Source organism: Lycium barbarum, chromosome 6 (genome assembly GCF_019175385.1).
Source record: "Lycium barbarum isolate Lr01 chromosome 6, ASM1917538v2, whole genome shotgun sequence".
In the NCBI taxonomy this organism is placed as follows: Eukaryota; Viridiplantae; Streptophyta; class Magnoliopsida; order Solanales; family Solanaceae; genus Lycium; species Lycium barbarum.
This window is the reverse complement of record NC_083342.1, coordinates 132,166,511-132,193,659: the sequence shown is the minus strand read 5'-3', so window position 1 is coordinate 132,193,659 and position 27,149 is coordinate 132,166,511. Positions and strand designations below refer to the sequence as shown.

The 27,149-nt window shown below is 37.8% G+C and overlaps 3 protein-coding genes and 1 long non-coding RNA gene across 4 annotated transcripts; 3 read left to right on the top strand and 1 right to left on the bottom strand.

Annotated features, from left to right (window-relative positions):
* Positions 1–1,964: 1,964 nt before the first annotated feature.
* On the top strand, positions 1,965–17,996 carry LOC132599085 (kinesin-like protein KIN-12D). Its single transcript, XM_060312310.1, has 38 exons — positions 1,965–2,197; positions 2,581–3,262; positions 3,364–3,519; positions 3,612–3,695; positions 4,212–4,331; positions 4,419–4,532; positions 4,621–4,713; positions 4,840–5,000; positions 5,107–5,181; positions 5,270–5,357; positions 5,439–5,497; positions 5,586–5,649; positions 5,742–5,807; positions 5,901–6,086; positions 7,940–8,044; positions 8,164–8,399; positions 8,490–8,559; positions 8,642–8,707; positions 8,813–8,857; positions 8,932–9,011; positions 9,164–9,245; positions 9,698–11,338; positions 11,466–11,861; positions 12,117–14,621; positions 14,730–14,837; positions 14,912–15,033; positions 15,120–15,207; positions 15,322–15,396; positions 15,478–15,720; positions 15,799–15,897; positions 16,031–16,105; positions 16,186–16,244; positions 16,319–16,430; positions 16,513–16,623; positions 16,748–16,918; positions 17,062–17,127; positions 17,245–17,364; positions 17,465–17,996. The coding sequence occupies exons 2-38, from the start codon at positions 2,582–2,584 to the stop codon at positions 17,588–17,590; spliced, it is 8,748 nt and encodes a 2,915-aa protein (XP_060168293.1). The 5' UTR covers positions 1,965–2,197; position 2,581; the 3' UTR covers positions 17,591–17,996.
* A 2,214-nt stretch (positions 17,997–20,210) lies between these two features.
* On the top strand, positions 20,211–20,597 carry LOC132644698 (protein MAIN-LIKE 2-like). The gene has a single exon (XM_060361301.1). The coding sequence runs from the start codon at positions 20,211–20,213 to the stop codon at positions 20,595–20,597; it is 387 nt and encodes a 128-aa protein (XP_060217284.1).
* Positions 20,598–21,453: 856 nt separating this feature from the next.
* On the bottom strand, positions 21,454–24,239 carry LOC132600239 (uncharacterized). Its single transcript, XR_009567164.1, has 3 exons — positions 23,516–24,239; positions 22,520–22,570; positions 21,454–21,741 (listed from the first exon to the last, which is right to left on the bottom strand). It is a non-coding gene; the product is annotated as an uncharacterized LOC132600239 (long non-coding RNA).
* Positions 24,240–24,567: 328 nt separating this feature from the next.
* On the top strand, positions 24,568–25,384 carry LOC132644697 (uncharacterized). Its single transcript, XM_060361300.1, has 3 exons — positions 24,568–24,777; positions 24,883–25,005; positions 25,124–25,384. The coding sequence occupies exons 1-3, from the start codon at positions 24,568–24,570 to the stop codon at positions 25,382–25,384; spliced, it is 594 nt and encodes a 197-aa protein (XP_060217283.1).
* Positions 25,385–27,149: the final 1,765 nt, after the last annotated feature.

Here is a 27,149-nt window from a genome sequence, read left to right as displayed (position 1 = left end):
ACTCTTGTGTTCCGGGTTCGAATCCCGCTCAGTTAAAAAAATTTTAAAAAAAAATCTGAAGGGAGTTTGCCTACAAAACTCTACCTTTAGACAGAGTTTCGAACTCTCCCTTAAGGCAGAGTTTGTCTGCAAGCTCTACTTAAAGCAGAGTTTTGCCTTCAATTTTTTATTTTTTTTTACTTAGTTATAATTTTGCAAACCTCTACCTTAAGGCCTAACTTTTACCTGAATAGACTTAATTTTGCTACAAAACTCTGTCTTGCGAATTTTTTTGACTGACTCGGAATTCGAACGCCGAAGCCCGGGGTATTAGGCGGAGGGTAAAAATTAAAGACCAGCAATTTGAGGGGCAAAAATTAAAGACCATTGCCTTTGAAGGGCAATCCGCGTAAAAAAAAGAAAAGAATTACTTGGTCAGCATGGAATTGGGTGTAATTGAAGGGGTGTAGTTACACTCTTCAATTCTCAAAAGGGAGGGGAGTTGAGTATTGATGGTAATTACACTGTGTAATCACAAGGTTACTTTTTAATTCCTTTCATTTTGTGTTTTATTTTAATTTATTTCTTTATAATATTTTTATTTCTGTAATTTTTTTTAATTTTTAAAATACCTTTTTTATATTATTCATCTTTCATTTCCTAACCTTTTAATTCTTTTGATTCTATGTAATTACTCTTATTTATTTATTTATTTATTCTTATTTGTTTTATTTTCTTCATTTAGCGTAACTATGTTATTATTCTAATTTTTGAAATTACACCTCATAATATTAGAAATAATGAGTCACTAACAAACTTGACATATATAATGATTGATGTCCTTAAAGTAGAATTTTGTAGTTGAATAAGTCATAAATTTAATATGTTTTTTTTTTTAATTTCTTTTGAATTATATTTACTTAAATTATGTTGAAACTTATTTTATAGGAATAAGTACTTGACATAGCTACTTCTAAGAGGTAATTATTGATAATAGCGCATAGCTACTTCTAAGAGGTAATTATTGATAATAACTATCTTTTAATTTATTTATATTTAGTAGCTACAGTGATTTTGTAAATTACCATTTGTAGCTATACCAAAATATATCAAGCTTCTGTGGCTGGAGTGGTTATTAGGTGTGGCTCTACCCTTGCACGCGCAGGTTCAAACCCAGCCAACCACAGTACTTTTGGCCTGAGTGTCAAATACATGTGACATCAGATACAATTGAATATGTACAGTCAAATAAAGCGAAAACGTAGCTACGAATGGGGATAATAAGGTAGTTATTTATGTAAGTTTATCTATTTTATATTATGTGGGAATTTGACATAGGAGTATTATGTTAATTTTTTTTTTGACGTTTTTGGTTTTATGTCCTTTTTACGAGAGATTTTCATTTTTACACATAGGAGATCTGGAAAAAAGTAATTTTCTTTTATTCAATTTGTAAGTGGTCTAAGAGATCTTTTCACTATACTGCGCAATTACTAGGCTGTGTAAGGGTATTCCAATTACCAGATGACTTTCCAAACAGACCCTAAATAGTTTTTTAATCGGGACTAAAACTTGATTGCAATAGGAAAAGTACCCATTTGCCAATTTCATCCCTTTTATTCAAAGCACCATTCAAATTAGCAGTAGAACCATGGTTAATCTTGGCACCCCAATCATTCTTGGTAGAGTAAAAGCCCAAAAAAAGTGTGGAACAAAGGTAATAAAGGAAACAACAAGGGCAAAAGAAAGAATAAATTTGAAAAAAAGGAGGCCCACCGCTCTATAACAATTTTTAAATTGTAGCCGTTAGGAATCATTAGTAGGAGTATGATTTTTCAAAATCTCCCCCTCCTATTCCTTCAATATTCCGTAATAAACCCTTTCCTATTTCAAACCCCAAAGCGCCATTTCAAAAACCCGATTAAATCATAACCGTCCATCTCTGTCCCCAACAGATTCATATTTGAAAATCTTGAATTCAAGAACTCAACAGTCTTTACTTTCAGACAACTAGAGAGAGAGAGAGAGAGAGAGAGAGAGAGAGAGAGAGAGAGAGAGGAGAGAGTTCTCTACTCGAGAATGAATTGCCACTTCAAGATTTGAATTATTTAAAATCAAGATTCTTGATTTCCAAATTTAGCTGAAATAAACCAAGAAAGGGACTAACAATTTCAACATATCGAGGACTTGGTATTCTATTCTTCAACAGTTCTTTCAGGTACTAACTCCACATTCTTTCACAAATTACGGTTTTCGTGATATTCAGGATTCACAAAGAAGATCCAACTAGTTTGGGATCCAAGTGTAGTAGTTATTGTTATAATCGCGTAGTTTCTTTTCTTCAATATGTATTATGTTTCATTTGCCTTGTATCTTGCTATTATGCTATCATATTTTACTTGATACCTTTGCTTCAAATTCTTTTCTTTCCTTTCGAGTCGAGGGTCTATGGGAAACAACCTCTCTACCCAAAAAAGGTAGTGGTAAGGTTTGCGTATATCTTACCCTGGGGTTACATTGGGTAATGTTGTTGTTGTGGTTTTTGTTGTCATTGTTGTTTTTGAGTAATACAATTTATTGTAAATATTTTTGTTGCTACAGAATGTTGAGGGACTTCAAATTCTTGCGCCGGAACAGTGGTAAGAATACCCAACCAGAGGAAATTGAGAATGTACCAGTGAATCCGAGGGATTCGATGGGTCCTCCAACTAGTACAGACTCAACAAGGCCTCCTTTAAACACAATTCAAGAAACCACCACCAGGAGTTTGAAAGGTGGAGTAGATCAACAAGGGAGTGTTAGGGTTACTAAAGTTGATAAGACCCCTTCTAAACGTAGATATTCCGATATCACTAAAACTCCAGAAAAACCCGTAGGTCATCAAAAAAGTCGATATGGGTGGGGGCCGAAAGCTGATTCCAGCTCGAATTCTGTTGAAGTAGGGGATGAAGGAAAGATGGATGCAGGTCAACCGAGGACAGTATCGGCCAACACTACTCCTCGGTCCACTAGGACGATAGGGAGGGCGAATTCTAACTATTCGGAGAGCCATTCTAATCAAAACACACCATGTAAAAGTGTAACTAAGCCTCCAAATCCTGCATTTTCTTTAGCTAGTGGTTCAAGGAATTTAGCGAGTGGAGCTGCCCGGGTGGCCAATTATGCATCATTGTATAGGGGAATTCCAAGCAGTGCTAATTCATCGACTGTTGTTGATACAGCTGAAGTTCCACATTTTGAACTCAAGGAAAATCCATCTTTCTGGATGGAGCACAATGTACAGGTACGCGGACTTTCATTTCGTGATTAAGTACTAAACTGCATGAATTCTCTGTTAACATATCATTTGGTGATCAAGTACCTAACTGCATTGAATTACTACAGGTTTTGATACGAGTGCGTCCTCTCAACAGCATGGAGAGAAGTACTCAAGGATACAATAGGTGCTTGAAGCAGGAAAGTGCACAATGCATCACTTGGATTGGGCAGCCTGAAACTCGGTTCACATTTGATCACGTGGCATGTGAAACAATCAACCAGGTCCGTGTAGTTAAAGATAACTTGGAAGGATATGGTCTTTTCTGGTTGGACTATGGGTGGTGCTACAAGATACTGAATATACTATTGTGCAGGAAACACTTTTTAGAATGGTTGGTTTACCAATGGTGGAGAACTCTTTATCTGGATATAATAGCTCCATCTTTGCATATGGACAGGTGAGACACGACTAACGTTAAAAGTTGTTACTCCACATGCTTAAACAAAGTTTATGGATGGGAAAAGCCTTATTGTTTAGTGGTGGAAAGGGTCCATTAAGTTTTCATTGTCTATTTAAAACTCGGTGAGGATTTTTCTCTGCAAACTGATGTAGATATTTTTGTAGTTCTAGGGAATCAGGATGTGATTTGTATTCATCAAGTTACTTGATCAATTGAATGTTGAGATATCCACCAACCCCTATAACCCATTAAAAAAAAAAAAAAAAAAGCATTCCCTGAGGTGTCTAAAGTCTAGATCATCATCCTTACTCTAAATGCAACTCTTTTTGAAATAATCTGCAAATGTTAGGACGCTAAGGCAACTGAACACTGTGTATTTATGATTCTTGTCCATATATCTCTCTATTTCTCAAAGCAGTGACACCTATTCTTGATTCTTTTTCTAATTAAAGTTTTTAATCACAAGTTTAACTCAAAATTAGTAGCGCATTCAGATATCACATCTTCTTGCAGACTGGTAGTGGGAAGACACATACAATGCTTGGTGAGATTGAAGAATTGGAAATCAGGCCGAGTCCCAACCGAGGAATGACACCACGTATATTTGAATTCTTGTTTGCAAGGATCAGAGCAGTAAGTAGAATATTTTGGTACTTTTACCTAATACAACTTCTAATTTAGGAATTGTAGGTGACACCACTTTTGATCTTTATTTTTCAGGAAGAGGAAAGTCGAAGGGATGAGAGACTACAATACAGCTGCAAATGTTCTTTTCTGGAGATTTACAATGAACAAATCACCGATCTCCTTGATCCTTCATCCACAAATTTAATGGTAGTTTGTTTATCCCGTATCTGACTTGACCTAAAGATAAGATACAACTTACTGCTGTTGCTCACATTCGTATTTTTTTCTCTTATAGTTGCGAGAGGATATCACGAAAGGCGTGTATGTTGAAAATCTGTCCGAATATGAAGTCCAAACTGTGGGTGACATTCTTAAGCTCTTGACTCAGGTGACAATATCTGTAGATATTGAGTTTCTTCAATAATATCTTACTCTTTCGTAGAACACACATGATGCAAGTTTTGCAAGTGGCATAAAAAATATTCTCATGAATTTGATTTAACTTCTGGTTCAGGGCTCTTTAAACAGGAGAGTTGCAGCAACACACATGAACAGAGAGAGCAGTCGCTCCCACAGTGTCTTTACCTGTATAATTGAGAGTAGGTGGGAAAAGAACTCTACTGATAACTTCCGTTTTTCAAGGCTTAATCTTGTTGACCTTGCCGGTTCAGAAAGGTAATTCTCAGATGGATAGAAGTAAATACACTATGTTTTACTAAGGAAAGAAAAAGGTACAAAAATTTCAGACACATCATGTACGTGGCCACATTACCTATTACAGGCAAAAATCTTCTGGTGCTGAGGGCGAACGTTTGAAGGAAGCTGCAAGCATCAACAGATCTTTATCAACTCTAGGGTATTTTTCCCTTGATGATTTTCCCTGATAGCTCTTGCTCCATCTCCTGGTCTTTTTCATTCACTTGACAGAGCATTTCCTTCTGCAGTCATGTAATAATGGTTCTGGTGGATGTGGCCAATGGGAGGCCAAGGCATGTTCCTTATAGGGATTCGAAATTGACATTTCTACTTCAGGTGAACTTTATATCACATTTTCTACACCTTAGTTTTAAACTTCGAGTATATCAACGTCCTTCTTACGGTATTAAAATGCAGGATTCACTGGGTGGAAACTCAAAAACAATGATTATATCCAACGTTAGCCCTTCAATCTGGTTGGTGTTATTTTAGCCTTTCCTAATCTTATGCTGACTAGTTTTGGAGAAAAATTACTGGACCATATGCTGATTTTTCTCTCCGCAGCTGTGCAGCTGAAACACTGAATACGTTAAAGTTTGCTCAGAGGGCAAAACTTATTCAGAACAATGTAAGCATATAACTTAGCTGATGACAAAATGGTGAACCCACATTCAGCCTCAATATTTTAACTTTGTTCCTTTTCTCCTTTTCAATATGAAGGCTGTGGTCAATGAAGATTCTTCAGCAGATGTCACTGCTCTTAAACATGAGATAAGACTTCTAAAGGTGGAAAACCTCTTCTTAAATATTTACTATGCAATGCAGAAGTTCGCGTGAACTTAAACCTGATGGAAAAGATTGGTGGAATTTTTGAAACAGGAGGAGCTTTCATCTCTGAAACGTCAGAATGTATCTAGAGCTTTGTCATTTGGTCAAACAATTATTTCAGGAGACTCTAGACTGGAAGATGACAGCAGTTATGATGAAAAGGCACTTGAGACAGATCAGCATGGTAGTTTGATCACAAAGGATGCCAAGGGCATCGTAAGGTTATCCTCTAAACAGGTACATCATGTTGTTTTTAGGCTGCTTTTTTCAATGCTTGTCATCTCACATAATTTCTTTTTCTTTCACGAAGAAAGTTTGCAAGTCAACAGTATGACTCAACACTTTCAATAAGCTTTCAAGTTATCATTCCAGATGGCGCTACGCCACCTTCAGATGTACAAAGACTGAAGAGTACAACTATGTTTAATTCAATTTCATTTTACATTTTGATTTACCATGGTCTAAAGTTGCTTGATTGTGTTACCACAACATACACACTCAAGGGAGGTCAATGAAGTAGGTTGAAAACCACACGGTTTTAGGTTCATCAGCAGGCAAAGACACTAGATGATTTCTTCCCATTTGTCCAAGCCTTGGTGGACAGAGTCACCCGGTACCTGTGCTGGTGCGAGCTAGCAGGTAAACCGTGGAATTAGTCGAGATGTGTACAAGATGTTACGGACACCATGGTTATCAGAAAAGAAAACACAAAGTGTTACCACAACATAAACAGGTTATTCAATTAACGACAGATTTAAATTAGACAATAGTGAGACTAGAGGTGCGAATGTGAATTAAGATAATGAGATTTAGTGCCTAAATACATACAACTCAGAAGTATTCTAGGAGAATAGCAATGACACATGAAGATGTAACATATATAAATAGAACAGATGACTGAATAGAAGAATGTTACTATGTGTTACGTGGTAGAAGGATATCTAACAAGATAAATAAGTTACATAGCGTTGAACGAGCGATATTATATTGTAGTAAAGATGACTGTCGTAAAACGCATATTTTTATATAAATATGCTGTCATACAAAATTAGATAAGAGTAGAAATGATCGTATCTGAAAAGGGTGCAACTACCACACATGGAGGAGAAAATGGGAGGTAGCTTGGGATGATTTTTTCATGTCCATCATAGACATCTTAGATATATCAGTTCATGGGTGTGACTGTATAATGATTGAAGGTGATAAAACAGGATGAGCTGTACCTAAAAAGCATCGAGGAAAGTTGCTCACAATTGGAGTAAAGATTCCATCTAAGCGATACCAACTAGTTAGGATTAAACTAGTTAACCTGTGGTGTGTAGGATAAGTGTTGTCAGAGAACTCCTAATTCTATGTGAAAAGGCAAGTTTACTCAATGAGTCAATGTCAGTATGAAGTGTACATATCACTATATCAGTATGCAGTGTACTTGACTAAAGCGGAATGGACTAGAGAATTCATATAACCAACACCCACTGATTTGGACTAATTCGATTGAGATCAATTGATAAGCACGAGAGCAGGAAAAAAGGAACTCTATCTGTGTGCTGAATATATGACTTCATGTTCTCAGTCAATGTCAGTATGAAGTGTACATATCAGTATGCAGTGTACTTGACTAAAGCGGAATGGACTAGAGAATTCATATAACGAACACCCACTGATTTGGACTAGTTCGATTGAGATCAATTGATAAGTACGAGAGCAGGAAGAAAGGAACTCTATCTGTGTGCTGAATATATGACTTCATGTTCTCAGCCTACCTCTTAAAACAATGTTTTTTTCTTTTCTGATTTTTATTCAAAAGTTCATTACAATAGTTACTTCTCATAGTATCTTAACAGCAGCAGACTCTGCTTCATTGCTTGTCCCAGCTTGGTTCCCTCTGATTATTGCATCTCTATCTGGTGTTCTTACATTCTTGCATATTCATGGTTAAATCAGACCTCACGTTTCTTCATCCAAGAGATCTGGTGTTCTTACTTTCTTGCATCTTCATGGCTAATGAATCAGATCTCAGTTTCTTCATCCAAGGGCTTATCTACTCTGTTGTGCAATGATTCTTCTCGCTTTTATTTTGTTATTTTCAGTTCAAATCACTAGAGACCACACTAGCTGGTTCTTTAAGGAGAGAGCAGATGGCTGAAACTTCTATGAAACAACTTGAAGCTGAAATTGAGCAGCTTAACCGTCTGGTGACCCACTTCACACTTTCTTGTTTTCCTTCCCATTTCTTTGTTTTAGTTTGACATTTGCAATAGGTATTGCAATAAGATACTAATTTTCATACACGGTTATCATGCTTGTCTCTTAGGTTCGTCAGAGGGAGGAAGATAATAGGTGCACCAAGATGAGGCTCAAGTTCAGAGAAGAGAGAATTCAAAGGATGGAGTCCCTTGTCAATGGAAAAATACCAGCAGATAGTTATTTATTGGAGGAAAACAAAGCACTTACTGAAGAAATTCAGTTGCTTCATGCTAAGGTTGATAGAAATCCAGAAGTAACTCGATTCGCATGTGAAAACATTAGGCTTTTAGAAGAACTGCGGAGGTAGAGTGTTCATACATTTGCAATAGCCTAAATATTGAAGATCGTTGCTTTTTTATTTTTCAACAATTTTTCTTTCTGTTGGGCTTGTAGATATCAAGATTTTTACGAAGAAGGAGAGAGAGATATTCTGTTAGCTGAGGTTTCTAACTTGCGGGATCAGGTATATTCTGTGCCTTTTGTCTTTTGTAGTTCTTTGACTTGTTTGAGGCTACAATGGTAAAAGACGATGTATGTATTTACAGCTACTTACCAATGTTGATGGGAACTTGAAGCAGCACAACCATTTGAACATGAATATTCCATCTCAGGTAATGTACAACAACAGCTTGTACGGTGTGTTCTCTCCTCTTTCAACTGCTTTAAAGATTCAAATTCAAACTTGCTTATGTTCAAGCATCTTTTGCATGCTGCAGGAGTCTATTCATGTCTGCGGCGAGCAAACTACACTACATTTAGAGGTTGGTCTCTGATGACCCCACAACTTGAAGAAATTGAACAAATTTGGTCTCTTATATGTATTTTCATGTTTCAGTTAAAAAAGACTTTACATGAGTTGGAGGAATGCCGGACTAACCTAAACTGTTGCTTGGACAAAAATGAAAAACTCAGCAGGTTAGCGACCCTTTTTAGCACCTTAGTTTTGGTAACGCATCTGTGTTGTCTTGTTCCAACTGAGCTTCTACAGCTTTCCTGACGTTTAACATGTTGAAACTCAAACTGCTCCGGTTGTTAGTTTCCTCTAACTTGCTATCAATCCTCCTCAGGGAAATAGATGAACTACGACGTTCATTAAAGAGCATCAGTTCTGCTGACAATGATAATAATGGTCGGGTTGAAGTCATAAAGGTAATTCTCCTTCTGAACAAGCATGTTTCTGTCTTTATATAACTGAAAATAAGAGAAGAGGGAGAATGATAAGGGAGAACACGACACCTTTATCATGATTCAGAAAGTTGATCCAGACATTTGTATTAACTAACGCTTTGCCTGACTTGGTAATGAATCCGAGATGATTATATTCTAGTACAAAGTAATGCCACGAAATAACAGAACAAACTTGAGTCGTGAAGTAGCTCAAGACTCAAAAAAATTTGGGTAACGTAATGTTCAGCTATTAAAGCCATTGACATAAGTTGCCAAATCAAATGCAAGATATTAGAGCATAATCAGCCCGAGTTCCTACTGTTTTCTGATGATTCTGGACTATGCATATTGCTTGTTTGTATAAGATCCCACTGCATAATTTTGTACACTTTAATCATGTTCTTGATGTGATGACTATACCCATAACTTTTCAGGAGTCAATATCAGAAGCTCTGGCTCTTAATAGCAAATCAAAAACTTCTGATGAGAAAGAGAAGGAAGATCCGAGGAAAGAAGAAACGATGAAGCACATAGAGGAAATTATGAATTTGCAACTTGAGTTGGACATTCTGAAAGTTATAGTTCAAGAAGAAAGGTTGCATCGCAATGAATTGGAGCAAAGTGCTCAATCCATGATGCAAGACCTAGAGTCATCAAAAGAACAGCTTCTGTTGGTGAACAAGAAATGTGAAGATGTTCAAGCAGAACTTGGGGAGGCCAAATCCATTATTGAAGCTCTTGAATCCCAACATCTCTTAGCAATCGCTGAGGTAGATGATCTAAGAAACAGTAACAGCCATTATGCTGAAGTAGTGCAAAAACAGCAGCTTGAAATCACTTCCTTGAAGGAGCAAATGTTTCGTCAAGAATCGCGAGATCTCTCATTTTCAAAGCTTTTGGAAAGTGATGATTCTCCTTTGCAAGCTAAGCTTAAAAAGATGCATGATTCCCTTGAGAAGGCCAAAATGTTGAATCAGCGTTACCAAAGTGACTGTGACTTTCAAGGGTCAAATGAGGAAGCGATGGATGAAATAAGTAGGCAGGCTGAGGCAGAAACTGCTGAAGTGATTGTATGCTTGCAGGAAGAACTCCTTCTTCTTCAGCAGGAAGTCAGCAATAGCAGCTTGAAAGAGGGGGAGAGCAGGAACAGGTTAACTGAGCTGGAAACTGAGGTTAAAAACTTGGAGGAAAAATTGTCTTTAATGACAGAAGAAAATCGAAAACTTGTTGAAGATGTAGATGACAAAGAAAAAGAGTTAATAAATATGTCTGAAGAATGGGAGCTGGTAAACAACGAGATTGAAGCTATTGTAAGTGGGGGGCATGAGGCTCTCAAAGATGCCTGTGAGCAACTGGATTTAATTTCCAGTACATTTCCAGATAAGAGAAGTAGGATATCTGAACAATTTGGCAGAATGACAAAATACATCTTTGAAAAGGAGTTACTTATTGAAGAACTCAACCAGAGTCTGGAGAATGCTCTCAATAGAAGAAATGATATGGAGTCCATGTTGAGATCTCTTAGAGGGGCAGCTTTAGTTATGACGGAGGCTCACCAGCTAGATTGCCGTGAAAAGGATGCTGAAATATTTTCTCTGACATCCCAGTTGAGCTCAAAGGAACATGTCATCTCAAAACTTGAGAACAAGATTAAGCATGGGGAGGATCAACTCAGAAAGGCATCGGTCAATGCAACAGTCGCGTTCTTGGTGGTTAACTGGTTGTCGGAACAGAATTCCAACTATAATGATGCTTTAAACCAGAAGGAAATGCAGCTTATGGAATCTCTAGAAACAAGCAGACAAAAGGATGCTATTCTCTGTGGTCAGGCTTCAGTAGTTGCCACTGCAGAGAGTCAAAATGAGTCTCTTAGAATGGAGCTACATACTCTTAGACAAAAGCTTGAAGAAAATGATATGTTGAAAACGATTGAGAAACTTACAGAGCTGCAAGCAGGTGTTTCAACAGTACGTTCGCACCTCAGTGAGTGTGTGGAAAGAAGTGGAAGTCATGGAAAAGTCATTAGCAATGAAACTCATGCTTCTGTTTCTACTGATGACAAGTTTGAAACATGGGTAAGTTATGTGCCTTTATGTTTGAAAGTAACTTATATCTTATAGTCTATCTGCTACTTAAGTGGCATGGTAGGCTCTTCGTGATGTATGCATTATTATGTAATACAACTTTAACATATTGTTGCAGACAGGTACTGTGACACGACAACACAGCCAGCACCTAGAGTCATGCATTTTTGGATCAGTCAGCAAGCATAAAACTTTTCAAACGAATTGGCAGGATAAGGACAGAGATGCTACAATTATTCTACTAAGGAAAGAAATGGAATCTTCTCTAGAATGCTTAAAAGGAGTGCAAGCTGAGATGGCCGGATTACGCGTTGAGAAAGAAGTACTGTGGTCATCTGAGCAAAAGAGTAAAGAGACCATTGGAGATTTTCTGGCCGCAGCAACTTCTCTACAGACCTACATGGACAAGTTTGAACAGGAACTTGAACTTAAAGTGGAGTTAGTAGACAATAAGTTGCAGAAAATAGAAGGTGCTGTGAAGGAGTCCTCCAGCTCCTGGTATGAGCAAAAAATGGTAAGCCCATATCACTAGAAAGCACATCATATATTACCGCTCATGACTTGCAATGTTGAAATACTTCTTTTTGACTGTTTATTACAATTTCATCACTGTATAATCCTTGATAACAATGATCATGATGGATTAAGTGAGGCATCGTAAAATATAAGCATAGAATTTAATGTAAAGGAAAAGTTCCTAACCACTAAATTAAGTATGATAGAATCAACAACCCAGTCTGATCTGCTCTCTCGGTATCCTTGTCTGCAGCTACTTGAAGCTGAACTTTGTGATGCTAAGGCAGTGGCGGCACAGAAAGCTACGGAAGCTTCCTGCATTCTAGCCAAATTTGAAGAGGTTCAAGACACCATGAAAGAAGCAGACATCATGATAAATGAGCTGATGATAGCAAATGAATCCTTAAAGCTTGACAAAAAAAAGCTTAAGAAGAAGAAGACCAGCTTAACCGAACAGAGAGACATCCTAGTTAATGAAAATCAAAGCTTGCAGTCGGTTAATGATCTAAAGGATGTGCATTACAAAAGACTGGAGAGTGAGTTTGAGTCAGATCTAGCAATGATGCAGAGGCTGGTGTTGGAGCTAGAGGATATAGTTTCACAGGCAGCGACTACATCCATGGATGAGCTCAAGTCTGTAATGTCTGATCTCCTTATCATAAAGTCTCAACTTCATGAATCAACTAAGTGCATGAGGTCATGGCTTGAGGAGATCTGGTCTGATATTATTGTCAAGGACTGTGCTCTGTCTGTCTTGCATCTTTGTCACATGGGCATTTTCTTAGAAGCTGCAGCTGGATTGAATGTAGAAAATGGGCTACTCAATCATGGGCTAAGTGAATCAAGTTCATTAATATCTAAGCTGAAGGAGCAGAACTTCAAAGCACAGAGAGAGCTTGAAATGTGCAGAACTCTGAAGGGGAAATTATTGGCCGACATTAAAAACAACTTTGATCGTGTACTACGGAAAGAGTCTGATGCAGGGGATTTCACCTCCAAACTTGGCTCTTTTGAGAATAAAATATTGGACCTGCAGTTCCAGGAAGAGACAATGTTAGCAAGGTCAGAGCAAATGGGATCTGAGTTTGTTGAGTTAATAAAAGAGATAGATCTCAGCAACAAGGCTGTCTTGGCATCTCTTATAGATCAAGAAAGGGTGCTGAAGGACAAAGAGGAAGCCTTGAAATCTCATGAAGATAGTTTGACAATGGAATTTTCTGCAAAAGATTTTGAGTCATTAATTTTGTTATCTGCGTTAGAAGAGAGGACCATATTAATATCTGAGCTGGAGAGAAAAAATAAGCATTTTTATGAAGTTGCTGAAAGTTTGAAGAGAGAAATCATTTTTGACAATCTGGATGTTGCATTAACTGCATCCATCTTACTTGACAAGGAGGTTGAAGTTTCTATCCTACATGAGGAAGTTGCAGAAGCAGGAAGGAAGCAGCAGAATTTGTTGGCTGAACTTAATGTAATGAATTCAAAGATTGCCGAAGTACAGTCTAGAAAAAGTGCCCTTGAACAAGATGCTTGCTCACTGAAGGAAGTTTCTTGTTTGAACGAGTCGTTGGAGCGTGAACTTGGAGAATTGATGGAAGCAAAGACTGTTCTGAAAACCCAGGTCCAGGAACTTAGCTCTAAAAATGAGAAGTTGTTTGAAGAATTACAAAAGAAGGACTCAGCCCTTGAAAGTTCTTCAAGTCGCATTGTTGTCCTTGACCAACAAAACCAGATGTTGCAGAACAAAACTTGCTTGCTGGAAGCAGCATCATGTAGACTCCAGAATGATATGGAAATGAAAGAAGCAGAAATTAAGAAAGAGAATTGTCTTGGAAAGGAGATTGAAGAACTGCAGCATGAAATAACAGAGTTAAAAGGAGAACGTTGCCAACTTATCCAAGAGTTGGAGGTCAAGAAAGTAGAGATTGAGAGAATCAATGCTTTGGCAGCAGAGAATACTTCCTTGAGAATCCAACTCAGATCTCGCGAGAAGGGTAACAATGACGCTTTTGATATGGTGCTCAAAGTAAACAGCACTGCAAGTAAAGCACTTTATGGGTTTCAAAATAAAAGTGCTGAGTTAGATGCCATTTTACAGAACATATATGGAGAAGTTGGGAGGGCATCCAAGTTTTTTGAAGAGTTTGAGTCATTGGAGAATTTAGCAGAAGAGATTTTATCACAGAGTGCTTCCCTGCAAACTGAGTTAGTTCGGAAGGATGACATCATCAAAGGAATGCTGTTTGACCTTAGAATGTTACAAGAATCGGCATCCAACCACAAGGATCAAAAAGATGAAATTGATGATTTGATGGCTTCTATAAATTCTTTGGAAAATGAGCTTGATGAAGCTGTTTGTAAAGGTCAAGCGCTTGAAGTTCAGTTGCAGGAAAAGATAATTAAGATAGCTGTTTTGGAGTCAGATATCGCGGAAAAGTGCAAGGACATAGAATTGCTTTCAAGCGAAAACTCGGAGCTGGCTGCCACTGCCAAGGACATCATGGAAGAAAAATGTACCATCGAGGAGGAATTGTTGGAGAAAAGGCAAATCTGTGAGAACTTAGAGATAGAAATCACCAACTTTGGTGATATTGTTAGCGAAATGAGCAATTCAATTGAATGCTTGAAGAGAAATCTGAATGATGTTACTAGTGAGAGGGAAGACCTCCACGGAGAAATTCTCACATTGAAAAGGGAGCTGAAGATGGCACAAACTCTTGCGAAGGAAAGTGAAGCAATTGCCATTGAAGCAAAAGAGGTGAAGTCGTGTTTTAAAGCACTTTCTTTAGTTATTGATCTACAATGTTTCCTTTTTCTTTCTTTTCCACACTCCCCCTTTCTTACAACAGTTATCTATTCATGTCAGGTGGCCGAGATCGCAAAACTCCAGGCTGAAGAGAAAGAAGAGGAGGTTATATTGTTAGAGAGGTCTGTTGAGGAACTAGAGTGCACAGTGAATGTACTAGAAAACGAGGTACTCATTCTTGCAAAGTTAATGTATTTATCTATTTATTTATCATTTAATAACATGATTTCCCACTTTTGTAGGTTAAATTTGTCAGAGGAGAGGCTGAGCGGCAGCGTTTACAAAGAGAGGAGCTTGAACTGGAACTTCAGGCTATCAAGCAACAAATGAACAATGTAGAAGGCAGTGATGCTGATATGAAAAGGTTTCTAACAACTATATCATGCAACAAGAATTCTCAAAAATAGGACCCGTTTAGGTTTCTAAATGTTTTGACATCTGTGTATACAGGCATCAAGAGGAAAAAGAAAAGAGTCTTCAAGAAGCCTGTCAGCGCATACAACTTCTTGAGGAAGAAATCATCTCTAGAGACGCTGAAGTGAGTTGGTCCTCTATATCCTTACTACAACTTTTTGTTCTTTAAGCTTCAGAAAGCTAGTTGGCATTCAATTTCAGTATTGTTACATTATCTTTATTTCATTTTCTTTAACAGATAGCCCACTTCAAGGCTCATATATCAGAACTAAATTTGCATGCTGAGGCACAGGCTTGCGAGTATAAGGAAAAGGTAATTCCTCATTCCTTCTGATGATAGTGATAGAGTTGGGGTTGGTTGCTAACCTGTGATTTTAACCTAATATTAAAACAGTTTAAGGCATTGGAAGCATTGGCAGAGAAATTCAAGATGGATCCCCATGCCTCCCAAGCTCCAACTTTATCATCAAGCAAATTGGAGAAAAATTCTTCAAAGCCTAGGGGTTCTGGTTCCCCTTTCAAATGCATGGGCATAGGCCTGGTTCAGCAGTTGATGTCTGAGAAGGATGAGGAGCATAGTGCAGAAAGATATCGTATCCAAGAACTTGAGGCTCTAGCTACTAGTAGACAAAAAGAGGTATTTTACATCCTAAAACAATGTGACTTATTTTTGTAAAACATCCTTTACTCAATTGTGATTATACACTCATTACAGATATTCATGCTGAACTCAAAATTAGCTGCTGCTGAAAGCATGACCCATGATGTAATACGTGATCTATTGGGTTTGAAATTGGACATGAATAACTATGCGGTAATTTTTAATAAACCTATAATCTTTCGCTAGAGAATGTTAAAAACAAAGGTCATTTCCTTTTTCCAGTTCTCTAGTATGCCCTGACTATTTCACCTTTGTTTTTTTTTTGCTTATGTGGGTTACCCACCAGACTCTACTGGATAATCAGCAATTCCAAATGTTGATGGAGAAGGCTCGACACCTTAATGTTGATGGTCAGTTCAAGGTAAACTTAGTAAGGATAATGACACCATCAACATGTAGTCTGGACTTATCTAATATTATTAACTGATTGCTTGCTTGCAGGAGCAAGAGATTCTTAAGCTGAGGCAACAGCTAAATGAGTTTATAGAGGAGCGGAAAGGGTACTAATTGTCACTTAGATTTTGAGAGTCATCTTACTGTTGTTGCATTTCTCATTTGCCTTATTGATAATTAGATGGATTGAGGAAATCGAGAGAAAACAAGCAGAGATGGTGGCTGCACAGATTGGACTAGAAAAACTGCGCCAGCGGGATCACTTGCTTACAACTGAAAATGAAATGATAAAGGTTAGAAATTTTATTAACTTTTTTCTATCACACATCAGGAGGTTTATATAAAAAATCACTTATCCTCTGGACATTTTCTCAGATGGAGAATGTAAATCATAAGAAGAAGGTCATCGAACTTGAAGCAGATATAAAGAAGTTGTCTGGTCAGCAAAACCTTCAACAGCGCATCCATCATCATGCTAAAATTAAGGTAGGTACCATCTTTTATTATGCTTCAGCCTTTCCAGACTCTGAAGATCAACATCATAAAAATGTTAGTTGTATTTTTTGCTATAGCACTAATCCCCACCATGGCTTCTATGTCTTTGTCACAGGAAGAGAACAATGTACTGAAAAATCAGAATGATGACCTTATTGTTAAGCTGCGGAAAACTGAATCAATTCTTTCGAGAGTCAGGGAAGAACTGACTCACTTCCGTCAAAGTAATGGAAGAAGCCCCTACATTAATTTTGATAAGGAGCAAACACTGGAGAACAAGTTGAAGGTTAGTATTTCTTTAGTTGTTAATCATTTAATGTTTCTAGGAGGAATTTCGCAGTGTGACTTGGGACGTGATTATGTTAGGACAGAGAGAAGATTATTTCTTTGTGTCTCTAGGACTTAAACACTTGGGAATTTATCCAACAGGAAAAGGAAGAGGAAAGGCTGCAATTGGCGCAGAAGTTACTTGGTTTGTGCGCTACTGTGCTAAAGGTAAGGAAACTTCATGTTTTATTTACTTCAAAATATCATAGAAAATGTTGTAGTCTCCAGTTCTTTGGCATTGGTTTTTTTTTATATTTCTTTAATCATTTGGAATATATTCTGTAGGCTGCTGGAATAACAAAACCAACATCCGAGATTGGGATCTCAGCAGCTGAAGAAGCACTTGAGCAGCTCAAAAATAGATTGACTTCACTGGAAAGAGAACTACAGGATGCCAAATTTAAGGTAACAAATATTTTAATCATTCTTCATCAAAAACCTCAAAATACTGATTGTATTAAACTGACGACACCAAGTCACTAACAAGTAATCTCCCTTTTACCAGAACAAAATGACTAATGAACGAATCCGATTGTCTGAGCTCATGCCACAATCTTCCCCTCTAAGAACAGATGAAAATGGACATCCTCCAAACAGAGGATGCTCCCCTCTAACGATCTTTGATCGGTGAAGTTCTTTTACTAACTTAAAGAGGAGTGAATTATCTGTACATGGTGATGGTGACTCCAAACAGAGGATGTTCCCCTCTAACGGTCTTTGATAGGTGAAGTTCCTTTTACCAACTTAAAGAGGAAGAGTTATCTGTACATTGTGTTAGTTTTTTGCTAGCAGTTTGTTCATATATGCTTTTGTACTTTATATACATATAGTGTACACAAATCATGGACATCTGTAAATAGTGAATCCATGATTTTGTATTATTATCTTTCTTTGAAAGTATTCGTGTAATTCATTTATTCTGTAAATTTCCATGTGTAACTTCTACAAAAGGCATATGTTGTACAATCACAATTATGTTTACAGCTGTAACAACTTTTCCTTCTGCGGTAAGAACTGCGGTAAGAACTCTTTTTTCAGGATACTTAGATACTATCTCCATATGCAAAACCAAATTCATTTCTTATTTCGTTTGTTAAAAAAGGTTTGACATTTTTTCTTAAATAAAAATATTCCAAAAATCAAACAAATATTCTGCCCTACCCTTGTTGTAAGGAGATTACACAACACCGAGTGGTGCAAGATGAATAACAAACATTACTAAAGAAACAATAACTTGGAAACATAAACTTACACTTCCATACAAAATGAATTTGAGACTTCTTGGTCAACAACCCAACACCCTCTACCTTGGATTTGGTAATCACCAAACCAAGGATTCGTTGGCTAACTTTGATTTTTTTTCTCCACCAAACAATACTTTTGTATGTTGACAAAAAAAAAAAAAATCAATTTTCTCCCTATACAAACCAAATAAATTAGTAAATGTACATGACTAATGCTTTTTTCCAATTAAATTAGTATCACACGTATAAATGCTTTTCTTCTATTGTGCTCTAGTTTTCGCTAAATTTGCAAAGACCTTTTGAGATAATTTCATGATTTTGTGGTCCAACTCATCTCTTTTTAATAATCTATTTCAGATTTGCTTTACATTATCCATCAACTATTCCACATTTTTCGTATTTAAAATTTAAACCGTTATATTAATCAATCAATTAATAGTATAGTCCTATGAGTCCGCAATTTTTTTAACCCAAAAATTGTCAAAAATAACCAAACTACCTTTTGCGCACTAAATTAGTGCGCAATAGGGGTTTACTAAAAAAAAACCCTCGTCTTCTTCCCCACCCGACAGCCCCACCATTTTAATTAAAAAAAATGACTTTCCACGTCGTTTTCAATGGTCCCACCTTCTAAAAACATTGAGTTCGTGTTATTTTTTAACCCAAAAGTCAATATTCTTGGTATATTCAAGGCAAGGAATAAGTTTCAAAGCTTTGATCTCGGAATAAAGCGGCATAAAACTCGATTTCAAAAACTAAAAACCACCTTCATTCTAGGTATTTCACTACGAATTTTGTATTACATTGTTAAATATATTACTATCCTAAGCATGATTGTTGTGTAATAGTTGCGGATCACTAAATTAATGCGCAAATGAGCAGTCCATTGCCCCTTTTTTTCTTTTTAATTTTTTTTATTAATTAATTGTTAATTGTTTGTTAGGTAATTATTTATTTGTTGATTATTTATTTCGTATTTCTTAATTGTCGGATTAACTAATTGTTTATTTGTTAATTATTTATTATTTATTTGTTAATAGTTTCATTAATTAATTGTTTATTTGTTAATTATTTGCTAGCTAATTGTTAATTGTATTTAATCCTTAGGTTAGGTTTGAACATCCCTAGTTTAAGAGTTAAAATAGCATTAATATAATATTAGTTAGTTAATTGTAGTTAGTATAATAATTAATTAACAATTATTAATTCGCAAATTTAGATAGTTAATATAATTTCCCGTTAAAGTCTTAGTTAGTATGTATAATTGAACATCATTAGTTTATTTTTTAGTTAATTGTATTTAATCCTTAGGTTAGGTTTGAACATCCCTGGTTTAAGAGTTAAAATAGCATTAATATAATAATAGTTAGTTAATTGTAGTTAGTATAATAATTATTAACAATTATTAATTCGCAAATTTAGATAGTTAATATAATTTCCCGTTAAAGTCTTAGTTAGTTAGTATAATTGAACATCCTTAGTTTAGGTCTGAACAACTTTAGTTTAGGATTGAACATCCTTAGTATAATTTTTTGATAAAAGATTACATAATTAATATTACATGTTAATGATTAATTAAAAATGCGTAAAACATATACGACACCTCCATAGATCCCGCCCCCCTTCATTCAGGGCCCTTCGAGCTAGAGGTGCTTCACCTACAGTAGCAGCAGCATAGGTCCCAACTAGTATGGGATTCGGATGTAGATCCCACCCGCTTGGTCCGTCCCAAGGTTGTGGAGCAAGCATGGGATATTTTAGCAGCTCGACCCCCACATCCTCGTGTCTTAGAGATACTATATTGGGGCGGTATCTACCGTTGCATCGCTGTTGGTCGCGTACAGCATGACAGGGCTCTTGTGACGGCCATGATTGAGCGATGGCGACCGGAGACCCTATACATTTCATCTCCGCACTAGTGAGGCCACCATCACCTTTCAGGACGTGGAGGTCCTTTACGGTCTCCAGGTCGATGGACGTGCTTTGGTTATTCAGGAGCCCCAGCAGATGTCGTCGTATCGGCAGGAGTTGACCAAGCTCACTGGTTTCGCGCCTGAGGAGGGTCATATATGGGGACAGAGTCGGTTGTTGATGTCTTCCATCTTCGAGCACTTGCGCCTCATAGATATGCAACATCTGATTACAGAGGACACACCTCAGGCTGATGTTGACCATCGTGCTCATCTGTACCTTCTTGTTATATTCGGGGGCATCATGTTCCCGAACACATCGGGTTCGCATGTGAGCTTGAGGTATTTGCCCTTTCTGGAGCATCTGGACGAGTTGGGATGTTACGGTTGGGGCACTGCTATTCTGTCTTTCATGTATCGCGGATTCTATCGAGCGTCTGTTGGCGTGAAGACCGATATCGCTGCATTGTGCCTGCTCCTCTAGGTACTATATTTAAGTGTGTGTATTTTTATTCTAAATATAGTTTTTTGAAACGACGACTAATGTTTTTTTTAATGACCCTTTCAAATATGGGTGTGGACTAGGATGAGACCTTTTAGCCCACAGCTCCTGACCCTCCGCTCGACTATATTGATGAGGCGATGTCATACGAGCGAAGATGGACAAGGGAAGGCGTTATCCAAGATGTGGATATGTACCACAGTATTCTCCCGTTCAGGGATCAACTAGATTGTATGACGTCAGACACGGTAAGTTGTTTTGATTTAACATTAGTATGTTATTTTTTTTTTTACTATTTTAATCTTTTATTGTTAACTAATTCAATTATTTTTACAGGCTTTTATATGAACGCTGTATGATCAGATTTTGGATCAGCTGCTGATGTTTTGTAGGGCTGGAGAGCCCTCGTAGAGGTCGCGGTGTCCGTTGATACATATGGACATCGTTGAGGAGCACGCGCCCGACCGCGTCTTACGACAGTTGGCCATGTACAAAATTTACCTGAGCAGGCGACTTAAGAGCACGACCATTAATTAATTGTTTTATGTATTGAGTTACAAGTTTATTTAACCATTAATATTTGCAAACAAATGCAGCTACGGACCGTACAGAGGATGCGCTGGGAGAGCTTGGACCATATGGACGCCCCCGAGACAGCGAGATATGCAGCACGAATGGTTCAGCTAGCCGAGGGTGGTGGTATGCAGCAGGCGCATTGTCACGACCCAACTAGGGGCCGCGACGGGTACCCGATACTTGTACCGAGCACCCCTTATCTCGTATCGTACTTTTACTACTAGGTGGGCCGTATAGACTATACCGTATATTTTTTTTTTTCTGTTGCTTAACGCTAACATTAATGGCATAATTGTAGACATGGACTTATAAACTTTGCTAGCACATTATACAACGACGAGGACCACAAAAGTACAAAACATCTGACTGTACATATCTGTCTACGAGCCTCTAAACAAAGTACATCTACATATACAAGAAGGACCGGTTCTACCGTGCCCGAATATGTACACAAAAGTAGTACCAAGAAACTGAGGCTCCGGAACAACTGGAGCGCTGCCACAGTACTGCTGATGGAGCTTCTAAGAGTCAAATCTGTCTACCTGTTGACCTGCGCGGTATGAAACGCAGCGTCCACAAGAAGGGACGTCAGTACGAGTAATGTACCGAGTATGTAAGGCATGAATAATAACATAAAAGAGATATAGCGCATGTCATGAAGTAGAAACACAACCTGTACATATAAGTGCACGTTGGCGGATACCATGCATGCTTAGCGCTGCGGAACGTGCAGCCCGATCCATATGTGCATATACTATAACGTATTGCTGCGGCACGTGCAGCCCGATCCATATACATATAATACTTTGCTTTCTTGGAAAACATTTCTTTTCATATATATATAACATAGAACATATCATATTGCCGAGGCGTCGGCTCCGATCCATTTAACCATATATCCCGCGTCCGGGACGATATCATGTACCATACTCCAACTGATCAGGTGGCTATGGGTCTATAGCGCCTTCTCTTTCCCAATCTTCCCCATATACATGTACATATACTTATCGTTCGATAAACGAAACAATTAAGAAAATCCGGGAATAACGGGCCCACCTCGGGTCAAATGAGGTGGCGTACACGATTTACATACGTTACATTTCATGACGTCACTTGTGAGAGTTTTAAGGTAGTCGGGTCCTATTTGTGCAAGTTCTAGATGTTTAGGCAATTTTTCAACATTTCATACAATATTTAATTCAATTCTACTGAATGAAAAAGGGGAAACTTTGGGTGCGGATTTCGGAGAATAGAGTTGTCCCCGAGGCTCGTATCCAACTTATTACGTTTAAGACATGCCATAGAAGGAAGGGTGAATCCTTACATACCTTTTCCGATTCATACACGTCTCCAAAATCAAGTTTCAAGTTCGCCAAAATCTACAATTTGGTCACAATTACCAAATGTTAATTGTAAGGCTTTAAGATTTCAATCTTAACCAATACTTGTCTACAAAAATTTGGGCAGCATCTCCCCTATAAATACACCATCCCCAAAATTCAACTTAGCCAATTTTTTAATCAACAACAATCCGGGAATTCAACCCGGCCAAACTATCAACACAATGACAACAACCATGACTACAAAACACAATATAACACAACTAGTCTTCTTTCCAACATAATGCAATAGCTTTCGTTCCAACTTCACATTTCCAAACCAATCTCAATGTTTTTACATTCATTACTAATCAAGATCATTACAATCTAATTCGGAAGCATTTCATATCATTTCTACCAAATATTCACAAGATACACAAAATATACAAACTTTCCACCAAAACCATAATCCATCCAAAACTTCAAATCTTCGATCTACATATTCATAACATATTTCCATCTTCCAATTTCATCAACCATAATCATAATTTGCACCTTAATAATTTCATTTTCATAATTACATAAATCTACCATAAAATCACAAAACTTCTCATAACCACTTAACAACCAATCTTTCATGCCAATATGGACTATTATCCTTCCAAATTCACCAACTAACATAATAATTCACATTTAAAACTCCACTTCTATAATTACATAAAAACTTCATTAAAATCATATAATTTCCTATAACTATTCCCAATAATTTTCCATGCCAACTTGAACCATTTTCTTCCATTTCCAATATAAATTTCACCATAACCACAACTAGAATACAACATAAAATTCAACTCATATTATTTATACAACAATATACATATATGTCCACTTACATATATGCACACCCACTTTGTAAACTTCCATATTTCCATAAATTCTACTCATTTCTACATACTACAACATAAACCAACCTTCATAACATAATAAAAAGGGATTAATTCTTACCTTTTTCTACAATCTTCTTCACTTGACCAAGTTGTCAACTTGAAGAAACAAGTGTTCTTTCTTCCAAAATAATTACACCAAGTTGCAAAGGACCCTTTAATTGGTAGAAAATGATTTTTGAAAAAAAAAAATTTTTTTTTTTTTTTGGTCTATAGCTTGGCCGAAAATGGCCTTCTTATTCTTGCTCTTCTTTCTCTTGTTTCTCTCTTTCTCAATTGTCTTGAAACTTCTAAATGTTTCAAGACAATTTAATGATCCTTTATATTAATTATCACATGGGAAATTTATTAATTTTGTGGGCTTGGGCCATAAGATGGCCGGCCACCCCTCTCCTTTGGGCCTTAATTCGTTTTTTATTTTTTTGGGCCAACTCGGTTGATCCCGAGTTGGGCCTAGCCCACTGACCTTTCGACCTTAAAACGTCCATATCTCCTTGTACCGATGTCACCTGGGAACCCACGACCTATGGTTGGAAATCTAATTCAATTATCTACAACTTCTATTTCTTGGTATTTTCCAAATTCCAAACTTATAATACCGTTTTTGCCCCTAGAAGTCAGATCACCCGAAAACGTTTTCTTAAAAATATTCGTTTGGAGGACTTCCACTTTGATTTGGCCCAAGGGTCCTTCTTGAGTTGTGTTTAACTTCACATATGTGATTCATATGACTTTTCAGATGTCCCAAAAAAATCTCGATGTGTGGGCCCCACCTCAGCAAATAATCTGACGTTCAAAAATACGGGATATAACACGAATGAGCTCGGACGTGTCGACGAGCCTGTTCCAGAGGTCCCACATCAAGCAGCGGGTGGTCGTGGTCGTGCGAGAGGGGCTGGTGGCCGAGGTGATAGGGCCAGAGAGGCTGGTCACAGAGGAGGTGGGGCCAGAGAGGGTCGTGGTCTAGTGGATGAGCATGACGACCATATACCAGGCCCAGCTCCAGCCAAGCAGCCTCTGTCGACTTTAGAGATCCCGTCGACTTCTTGCCGGCCGTCGGCATCAGAGATCCCGTCGACACTTGTATATACGCCGGATTTATTTTCAGATCACATGTTCTGGCCATCGCCTGCACAGCCGCCAATTCGTCATCCACAAGGTGAGCGGCCAACTCATGATCTACAGGAGGGCACAGTGCTGGACTTCAATTTCTTATTCGAGGAGTTCGAAATGTCTCCGGCTCCGGGGCCTGCTCAGGCGACCGTTGAGGAGCCATCTCAGGATCCCTCTGGCCAGCCATCTCAGGAGCCCGTCGACACACAGGTTTGAATTTTTACAATTAAATAATGTATTAAATTAATTGTTTATATGTTATTTTATGTTTAGTTTAGTATAAAACTAAACTATATTGTTTATATGTTATTTCAGGTTCATTCTTCGGCGCCTGTGAACTCGTCTCCTGCTCCAGCACCATCTACATCTCCGGCTCCGAGGCCCACTCAGGAGACAGTTGAGGAGCTAGCTCATGAGCCCTCTCACCAGCCATCTCAGGTGCCCGTCGACACATAGGTTTGATTTTTTACAATAAAATAATGTATTAAATTAATTTTTTATATTTTATGTTTAGTTTAGCATAAAACTAAACTAAATTGATTATATGTTATTTCAGGTACATTCTTCTGCGCCTGTGAATCCCTCTCCTACTCTGACAGAGTCATCTCCTGAAGATCACAGTTTGGCCACCGTCGTCTCCCATAGGAAGCATGTTTTGAACAAGCCCCCTAAGAAGGGAACGCAGGATGATCACGCCATAGAGCGTGCACAGATTAAAAGGAAGAGGGGGGATGGAGATGATGGTGAGAGTGGTGGGGGTGGTGGGGTTTGCCTTAGGCCTAAGGTTATTCTAAAGCCTCCCACATGTGGGACCTAGGGTGTCACGCCCCGAACCATGGCCTGGGCGTAACACGACACTCGGTGTCTTGCTGCATGTGACCGAGCGAATCACATGACTTGCTGAGTCTACATGGGACATGAACTGATGCGGAATATAAAGTAAACATGCATGAATTGTGAAAACATGGAGTTCAATAATCATAAGTCTGGAAATATTATTATTATTATTATTATTATTATTATTATTATTATTATTATTATATCATGAATGCAGAATGTAGCCATTAAGGCCAACTCAACTGAACATGACAACTGACTAGTCTATGAAACCTCTGACACGAATCTGTCTGCTAAACTGTTCACCGGGACAAGGCCCTCGGCATACCTTAAATGCATAGCTGACATAAATAGAAGTAAAGACACAACCCCGAATAAGATGGGGCTCACCAAAAGCTGATACGAGCAATGTCCTAACGAGCAAATCTGTTGTCCTTTCAATCAATACCTGCATCGTGAAATGCAAGCCCCCGGGCAATAGAAAGAGGACGTCAGCACATTGAATGTACTGGTGTATAAAGTAATTGAAAGAAATAACATAAGACATAGAATAACATGATAAGAAGTGAAACTGAAAACCTGGACATGAACATGAGCATGAATACATATAAATAAAGTCAGAAAACGGTAAATCAATGGAAATACATGTATATATAATTGCTTGTAACATGGGGAGTGCTATAGTATAACCGACAACATGATCTGGTACTTGCGTCCTACCAGCAGAACACTCATATCTTGCCAGGAATATGAGATTTAAGTAATAATAAGCATGTAAAGATCCAAACTGCATAATGAAGGTGTTGCCTCCTTGCTGACAACCCTTATCCTATGGTGGCTACGTAGTTTCAGGCTATCTGAGCCTTCTCGGTTAACTAAGCAAATTCCAAAAACATGAACATGTAAAATAAGTGGCACTTGCTGCCCAACTTGAAGAAAAGTCTGAATCTTTGAAGAAGAATTTCAAAAGCTTTGAATTTGGAAACCTTGAGAGGATTTTCACTGATTTTCGTAGCTACTGTTCGTGGCTCAAAGGGTACTGTTCCGGACCTCCAAAGCCAATCTCCACCGTTCATATTTTAGACTTATGTGTTATGAACACTCAGTTAAAATTTGGGCTTGATCCAACGGTTAGATTTTTGCACGGATTGCCCTTCGTTTGGGGTGGTCTTTAAATTTTGCCCCTCAAATTTGTGATCTTTAAATTTTGCCCTTCATATTTGTGGTCTTTAAATTTTGCCCTTTGCTTGGAAAGATGAGCGAATACATGAAGTTCTGGGTTCGAACCCCCGCTCAGGCATAAAATAAAAAAATAATTTTGCAAGGCAGGACTGGGGGATTGTATGCCGGATCCAGCATACAATCTTTAAGAAAAAGTTAAAGTTATGCCGGATCCGGCATAACTAAAAGTCTGCCCCTCAAGGCAAAGTCTGCCCCCTCCGGCAGACTTTTAGTTAAACATAACTAAAAATCTGCCGGAGGGGGCATACAAAATTTAAACTTTACCTTGTAAGGCAAACTTTTAGTTATGCCTTAAGGAAAACTTACGCCTTATGGGGCATACTTTTAGTTATGTTTTATGGGCACACTTTTATTTAAGGCATTACTAAAGGTTTACCTTGAAAAGTTTAAAAAAAATGCATATATATGCTTCAAGGCAAAGTTTGCCCATAAGGCATAAGTATGCCCCCATCGGCATAGGTTTGGTAATTCCTGAACAAGTTTATGCCGATGGGGGCATACTT